Source organism: Drosophila miranda, chromosome 2 (assembly GCF_003369915.1).
Source record: "Drosophila miranda strain MSH22 chromosome 2, D.miranda_PacBio2.1, whole genome shotgun sequence".
Taxonomy (NCBI): domain Eukaryota; kingdom Metazoa; phylum Arthropoda; class Insecta; order Diptera; family Drosophilidae; genus Drosophila; species Drosophila miranda.
In genome coordinates, this window is record NC_046675.1 from 5,053,137 (window position 1) to 5,061,059 (window position 7,923).

General features: G+C 45.6%; 1 protein-coding gene across 2 annotated transcripts; it reads right to left on the reverse strand.

Moving 5' to 3' along the window:
* Nucleotides 1–2,778: 2,778 nt before the first annotated feature.
* On the reverse strand, nt 2,779–5,472 carry LOC108157583 (KAT8 regulatory NSL complex subunit 2-like). Of its 2 annotated transcripts, XM_017289706.2 has the most exons (6): nt 4,667–5,471; nt 4,413–4,605; nt 4,188–4,351; nt 3,726–4,126; nt 3,130–3,553; nt 2,940–3,031 (listed from the first exon to the last, which is right to left on the reverse strand). In XM_017289706.2, the coding sequence occupies exons 1-5, from the start codon at nt 5,178–5,180 to the stop codon at nt 3,143–3,145; spliced, it is 1,683 nt and encodes a 560-aa protein (XP_017145195.1). In that variant the 5' UTR covers nt 5,181–5,471; the 3' UTR covers nt 2,940–3,031; nt 3,130–3,142. The 2 variants fall into 2 exon arrangements, with proteins under 2 accessions (XP_017145196.1, XP_017145195.1); XM_017289707.2 differs by lacking the exon at nt 3,130–3,553 and having other exon boundaries at nt 2,779–3,031; nt 4,667–5,472.
* Between the last annotated feature and the right edge of the window lie 2,451 nt (nt 5,473–7,923).

Genomic DNA, 7,923 nt, shown 5'->3' on the forward strand with positions numbered 1-7,923 from the left:
TATTGTTACAGAACAGAACAGAACAGTTACAGACGGAGAGTTGCTCTTACGGTGCACGGTGGCCGGTGCCCAGCGGCGCATGAAATTGTTGTCTGCCTTCAGGTTGGGCTTAAAAATTAGAAAGGAGATGGCGGAACAGAGAGACCCATGGGCTATTCTAGGAACGGAGCCAAAGCGGAAAGCATAAATTCTCGTACGATATGAGAACAGCCAGCAAACATCCGCACATAAATAAATCATAAATATTAAATGAAAATGAAAAATGTGCAGCTACAGCAGCAGCAGAAGCAGCAGGAGGTATGAGCTGGGAGCAGGGAGCAGGGAGCAGGGTGTATTAGGGCGTGGAAGGAAGCGCACAGAACCTGTCAGCGAGTGCCTGGGCAGGGAATAATGCAGGAGCCAACAATGCATCCGACGATCGCATGATTAGCGGCAGTCCAGAGCCACAGCTAGAGCCGGAGCAAGAGCCACTTGTCCAATGACTCACCCGAAGGAGAGGCAGAAGCAGAAGCAGCAGCAGCACCAGACGCACACCTAGACCCAAGCAAACCATGTGCTTGGGCCCCAGGCAACGCACGATATTCTCACAATGCAGAAAATTACTAAATTCGATATGCAATTTATAAACCCAGAGACCGTCTGACGGACCGACCGACCGACCTGCTCTCCCCCACAGGGCGCCTGCCTGGGCTCCTCTGGTCTCGGACTTTGTCTGGCTTTTTTGGCAGCATTGCTGAAAACGATTTGGTAAGTACTGTTTGTTGATACCCAGCCAAGGCTTAAGTGTACCCAGAAGCGAAAGCAACAAAATCCTGGCAAAAATACTCTGCTTTAATGCGCTTTGCCAGCCAGACTCTTGGCTGGATTTGGAGATGGAGATGGGATGAGGAGTAGGGAAGCGGACGCTGCCTTGTTATTCGAAGACGTTTGAGCTGCAACTGAGGCTAAGAAGCAAAAACTATATTAATTTTCCATTTCACTTTAAGGTTCTTTTTCCCCCGTTGGCTTATAAACTTGCTTGCTACAAAAACCCAAAAAGAATTCCCTTTCAATTCGTATCTGCTTGTTGTTCTTTGTTGCCTGATTCAGTCTAATGCAGTACTACTATAACCAAGGTGATTTGCATATATACGTAGAACTAGTACAAAGAGAATGGCTGATGAAGAGCCAGATACTTCTTTAACTCTTGATTAAGCACCTTAACTCCTGGTCTTCTTCTGAGCTTTGGACAATGTTTTATTGCCGCAACCTCAACGCAACGCAGTCAATTATTTATTATGCAAAGCCATCAGAGCTCAGGCCAACAAATTCTGGCCCAGAACCATTCAAGTTCTGAAACAAAAACCCCACCCACACACACTCTCTTTCTCTCTCTCTCTCTCTCTCGTCATGCAGGGACCAGATGATTTAAAAAGCGTTAACATATTTTGGGACGCTTACTTGGCGGCGGGTCACAGCCGCAGACACACGCAGCTGGCTGAAATAATCATTAATCATTTCTTAACGTGGCCAGAACGAAACGACGGTGGCGCGCCAGAAAGTTTTCACTCCTCGCCAGGTCGTCGTCGGGTCATAGTCATAAGGCATTAACTTGCCGGGCACTTGTACAGGAGCCACCTCGTGTGGCTCGCAGTCAGAGCCAGAGCCAGAGCCATGCCCAGAGTGATATTATCAAGTTGATGCCACACCCACGGCCCCCGCACCCGCAGCCACCTTGTGGGGGGCGTTGGGCAACCGCGACAAATTTGAAAAATTGCTCAAAGTTTTAGTGCCCCATCTTCGTTCTCCACGGCACTCGCATGACATACGAGCTGAAATAAATATTTTTCCCCCTGGCATGTTACAAATGTTTCGAGTCGGATGAAAAGTTTGCCTCATTGTGAGAAAATTTTAGAGCTCCCACCCGTCCCTCAGTCCCCCGGGGAAGCTTTCCTCTTCTGTGTGCAACTGTTACGAGTATTTCAAAATTTAAACAGCCCAGCAACGGCCTTACGGAATTACTCGACAATTTTATGGCTGCCGTGCATAAAATACGTATGACGCTGCAGGTTTACCGGACCACACCAGACCGTACCCCCGACCATGCCCCAAGACCCGACTTCCATCAGCTGTTTGCCGGCTCCGGCTGCTGCTCCCGGTGGGTGTCCGTCTGGAGATGGTGGATGCGGTGGTGGAACGGAGCCGAGTGCCAAGTGTCTGGGAAGTGTAAATCGGCTTTGTCGCCGCTTGTTGTGTGCACGATGTAAACACAAACTGAATAATACTGGTTACTGGCTATAGAAAGAGACTCTTGTTCTTGGTCGCCCTCTCTCAAAACCATCCAAATCTCTCCAGCATCTGGTTCTCTCCGATGGTATAAGAGAGTACCATTCTCTGTCCGCGACGCATGCGCAGATCTCTGACAAGAAAGAGCACCGCTCCCCAGCGAATGTTTTCTTTATTGTATGGGAATTATTTCTGAAATCTGTTTGTTTTTGACTTTGGTTCATGTGCGTGTTGCCAACTAAGGCAAACGCTATATGTAACAAGATTAGGCAAAGTATTTGTATTTTATAGAATACAAAAAGCTCTGCTGAGCCAACAGAGAATAGAGCAGAGAATAAAATAGAATTGGCAAAACATACCGTGATTAAAGGGTATTGAAAATGTTTGCCATTCCACAAGATACTTGTGTCATTAGAAAGGTTTGAGGTCAATCATTTTCAAGTATCTCAAAGTATTCTTCCGGAATATTATAGGAACAGGCTTATATCTAAAAGAAGTACCGCCTTCAGTGGCTTAAATGTTAACATACATTTTATATATTCCATTTCAAGGGCTTAGAAGTACATATGTATGTATATGTGTGGATCTGTAGTATTTGGTGTGAACAAAGTCTTGTATGTTGTCTTATTATGTTTTTTGTTCGCACAGATTTACAAAATGTCATTTGCCTTGAAGATCCTTTTTTGATTGTCTGTACATGTACGGCAAGATCCTTGTGAAGTTTATCGGCAGACTGTTTCTGTATAAGGCCGGCGTCTTTAGAATTCTGTGAAAGAAATATACATATTTTAATTATTTGTTAATAAGAGAAAACTATGAACAAAAATTAACATTCTATAGATGATTGTGATTAGAAGTAATTACATGCATGGTTACTTTATAAGTCCATCATTGTGGACTCAAACCAGGGGGCACTTTCGATGCCCTCGAGCATTTTCATAATATCATTGAGACTGTGATTGGCTTCACCAACAGTTGATAGAATTACGGACTGGTCTAAATCCTGTCCAATTGCGATATTGCCTTGATCAGTAGCTTCTGTATCTTGACTTTCATTTTCATGACCTACGGTTACTTCATTACCCACATCAAGAAACTGATTGGCTAAAAAGTTTTCAAGTCCTGATAGCGTATCGACATCATAGTCAAATGCAGCAGATGGGGTATCCGTGATATTTTGACCCGCTGGGATCGGTTCAGTCCACGTCTGATTAACGACAGAACGATCGACAGTGGAACGTGGGGCAAAAATACTTTCTGCTGGTGCATTAATCGGTGGCTCATAGAACTGAGGGATAATAGGTGGTTAATTTATTCAGGTTCAATCACAGCAGTACTTGCAAACACTAATAATTATCTACAAAGTCTATAGACTCAAGCTAAGGCGTATGAATAAAATAGCACTGGTTTTAAGTCGTTTTTGTTGTGTGGTTTAAAAGTTGATGACATATTCAACTCACCTTTTGCTTATACTGCTTCCTAGGCGGCTCTAGGGACCTATGTAGCTCACATGTCTCGTTCCCCATGTCCCAGACAGCATCCTGGCAGACATTGCCGTTGCGTTCCTCCCCGCAATCGCGGAATATCATCTGGCGTCTATCCGATAGAATATGCCTGCGGCAGTGCTTGGTGGACTGTATCGCTGGCAGTCCACACTGATGGCCGTACAATTTGAAAATGCACTTTGAGGCGTAGAAAGTCTTGCGCACGTAATCGTGCTTGGACTGGTCGCGTTTCTCTCTGTATCTCTTGTAGAAATACGCCTCTTTGCCCTGTCGACGATGATAGCTGTTGAAAGCCCTCAGCTTTTGGTAGAGCTTCAGCTCGTGCGGTGATTTATTGGCCTGATCCAAAATGCTGCCTGCAAATATAAATACAACTGTGAGTTCTCGTGGCAGACGCGTAAAGTGTTTGAACTGCACAGTAGGTTTCCTGTTCTTTGCGTAAGTCAATTAAGTACTGGCGTCGTCGCTTCCTCATGTGGCGTGCCAAAAACTTGAGCTCCTCGCCGTACAGAGTCTGAAGTTTCTCCACTTTTCTTAGAGTGTTCTTTACGAACTCGGGACGAGTGTAGACGCCGCCGTGTCTGCAGACAAAGGATAAGGTTTACGGGACATCACAACGATTGGGCTGAGTAGCGATCTTACTTTAGAGGTTCATCGTAGTCGGAGTCGATGCTTTCATAATCAGACTCATCAAATTCGACATCTGGTAGGGTGTTCCGTACACAAGGCGGGTCCTCATCATCGCTCGAAATATCGGATGCATATTCCACAATGCGCTTACGCGAAACCACCGCTCCTGCAACATTCTCCACACTGTTGCGATGTTCTTGGGGCACTGTAAGGAACATTAACACTAGGTTTAGAACACGGAATGGCGTGAATATAATTGTACGTACGAAAAGGGGTCACTTGCGGTGACACAACATCAATCACATCATCGTCTTCATCTTTATTGTCCACGGGCTTCGGAGCCTCGGGCTCCTTCACATTTAAGTGATGAGAAAGACTACTGAGCAACGTCTCATTGGTCTCTACGCCAGACCGAAAACAGCCCAAGGTCATCCGAGCCTTGCGCAACTGAAGCTGACGATTGTGCTCAAAGCAAAGTGGCGTCAGTATCTCCTTCTTCCTGGCATCATACTTGGGCACCGCGTTTATGCACTTCCGTTTGTTCAAGTACACGAACGCGCACCGACGGAAGGGAGCAAGAGGATCACAAAGAATGTGGCGAATGCAAAACTTGTATCCTTCAATGCGCACCAAGCTGCAAATGTATGTCTGGTTGGCGCAGTACCTGGCTTTGGTCAACTCCATGTGGATCTGGTCGCGCAGCTGCTCCTCCTTTTCCGGGCTGCATTTGCCATCGAATCGTGAGTATTTGGGCATTTTACTTGGAGATAAGCCAGCCATTTTTTTTTTTTCGTTACCGGCTTTTCACTGAAAAAACTAAATATACTTCGAAGAAAAAATTGACACTTGCCAGAGATGATTTTACAACGATATGAAATGTATCGATATAAGTATTATGAATTGGAGCATACGTTTCGATTTGGGACAATGGAATATGAACGCTGTTTTAACGCTCAAAGGCTTTCTACACTGTCGCTATCGATGTCGGAATGGATGCAATGAAGCAGAATAAGCTTTAACATTGGTAGACAATATTTTACAAAATTATGGAAATCAACCAAAGTATGGAAAACGGCAGGAATTTGGACAGCACAATTTGTCATAAAATGTATCGTAAAAAATGTATGTAAAATGTATCCAAGGATTATTAAAAATTGTATTCAAAATTAGCTTCGAGTTGGAACAGTGGAATATGAACGTTGTATTCAATTATCTATGCCTAAATTCATTCTTATCAAGAGAATCTTTGCAAATATTTATATTGCATAGATTTTAGGCATTCATGCTTCTGAAGTAACGCTTTCCGACAAAAAGAATAAGTTTTACACCCATCACGAGATCCCAGCGATCCTTCACCCTCTCCAAAATGCTATCCACACCATTAAAGTTTACTTTTTCCACTGAGTCCTCCAGCTGGCCTCGCTGATCTCCCTATTGAGCAGAGCACTTCGCTTGGCTTGGCTAAGAGGCAACAACAACAATAGGGTGTTGGAAACTTCTTGGCCAAACATCAAATTCACAGCCGATTTTTGTCATTAGAGCAACACAAAACTTTGAAAGGAAGCTCTTCAGGCTAACAGCCCCGCCTCCCTCAATCCTCAGAGACCCCGACATCGCCAGAGGCGCAGCAACTGTCACTTGGGCCGTGGCGCGTTTTTAATGGTCAAAAGTTTTATGTTTATTGTTTATGCGTTGAAGCAAAAATTTTCATGAACTTTTCATTGTTCCGGTTTGCTGGAGGAAAACTTTTAGCATACAATGCACTTTAATTTCGCTGCCCCTCCAGCAGCAACAGAAGCAGCAGCAGTCCCTGTTGCCTGCTCCCTGTTCCCTGTTACCAGTTCCTGCCAAAGAAATGCTTTGGAAACAATGCGATGGCAAATGTTGCAGCAAAAGTTTATGCGCCAGAAACTTGGCCAAATGACAGTGATTGGGGGCAGGGTAAGAGGAGGGGGGCGTGGGCATGAATGGGTGCGGGTCGAATGGCGGGCGACAACCTTCAATGCCATTGACTGTCCGTCCGGGCGTTTCATTTGCGCGTAATATGCGCACAGGCCAACTTTGTTTTATTGGCTGGCAAATGCAAATAAAAGTTGGCATTCCACGGTATGCCCTGCTGCTGCCACACAGTCTCGCCAGCCACCAAATGTGGCATGCCCAATGCCCCTACTGTATTTGAGAGGGACTCGAGTCCAGTCCAGTTCAGTTAATTTTTTCCATTCAAAGGCGAAACAATGAAAGTGCCTGAACATTTTTTGCCCCGTAGTCATCTTGTTAACATTTATTCTCTCTGCCTCTCAGTCTCCCTGGGCACTCGCTATGCGGACTTACAATGTAAAAGTTACTTCCACTTGTTTCCTTCTTGGCTTTTTTAGCCACGACCAAAGTTTGGCCACTTAAAGCAGTTTGTCAGTCAGTTCTGGGGAAGCGTTAACTTCCACAGATTCTGTGGAGCGGAGCTTGCATTTCGGGTGGCATAAATTTTAGGTTTACTTTCAATTTTCGCAATCATCACATTATGCAATGGAGTCGTTTGTGCTCGCTCGCAACAAACTTTCTTCCAAAGATGCAAAACATTCTGCAGCCGTCGCCAAGTCGGAGCCAACTCTCAAGCACGGCCACCAGGCATACGTTCCGCCTCTAAGCAGATTTTGGCAGCAGCTTCTCCCCGTTGATGACACAATAAATTGCTGAAAATGTCCAACAGAACACAAACAAAGAAAAACGCCAGGAAAATCCCATTCATATGCAGAATGAAAGCATTTTTCCCAATGCTGAAATAGTTTGTTTGCCGGTGCAGGGCTCTCCCGGGGCAGGCAGGTGTACTGCCCCAAAGAGCGGCAGTTGTTGCCCCGTGCCAGTCACAGTTGTTGCACAAATGCCGCTCGCAGGCAGGCCGAAATATTGTAATATGTGTACAAAATGGTTTAGCTGCAGTCGAAAAACAAATCGAATTCCTGTATCTATTGGCGGAAGGATCTATGACAGGCTAAAGCCACAAAAAAAGTGTCTACATTCTCGAGTCGAAAAATGATGCTGCTTGCAACATGGACACATGGGACCTGCTGGCGGAGGCGGTGGGGCAGGGAGTGTAAAATTGTGACACAAAGTTATGACAATGATGAAATGGGAACGATGCCGTCGCCGTCGTCGTCGTCGTCGTTGTCGTTCTCGGTGATGATGATGAGCCGCAGCAGCAGCCGCAGCACCAGCCGCCCAGGCTGGAGCATCAGTGGAAGCTTGAGCATGAGCTGTGGCAGAAGGAGTGGCATCAGCAGTGAAGGAACCAGCAGCAGAGTGCTGCCATGGACAACGATGCCGGCTGTCGGCTGCCAGCTGCCACCACCGGTGGCACGGGAGAATAAGACATTTCTCTGTCTCCCCCTCTGCCTTTGTCGAGCTTTACTTTTTGTGTGTACTTTCCCTGCCGCAGAAATACAATTTCATTTGATGTCTATGTGTGCGATGAAATTTTCGCACATTTGCATAAAAAATATGTGGAAGACGAGTATGTGGCCAAGAG

Bases quoted from the DNA above. Each gene is read 5' to 3' on its own strand.
- LOC108157583 (XM_017289706.2), bottom strand. From the start codon at position 5,180: ATGGCTGGCTTATCTCCAAGTAAAATGCCCAAATACTCACGATTCGAT. The intron at 4,127-4,187 runs GTGCAGTTCAAA...TTATATTTGCAG, and splicing joins CAAAGAACAGGAAACCTACT to GCAGCATTTTGGATCAGGCC. The intron at 3,554-3,725 runs GTGAGTTGAATA...ATTATCCCTCAG, and splicing joins GGAAGCAGTATAAGCAAAAG to TTCTATGAGCCACCGATTAA.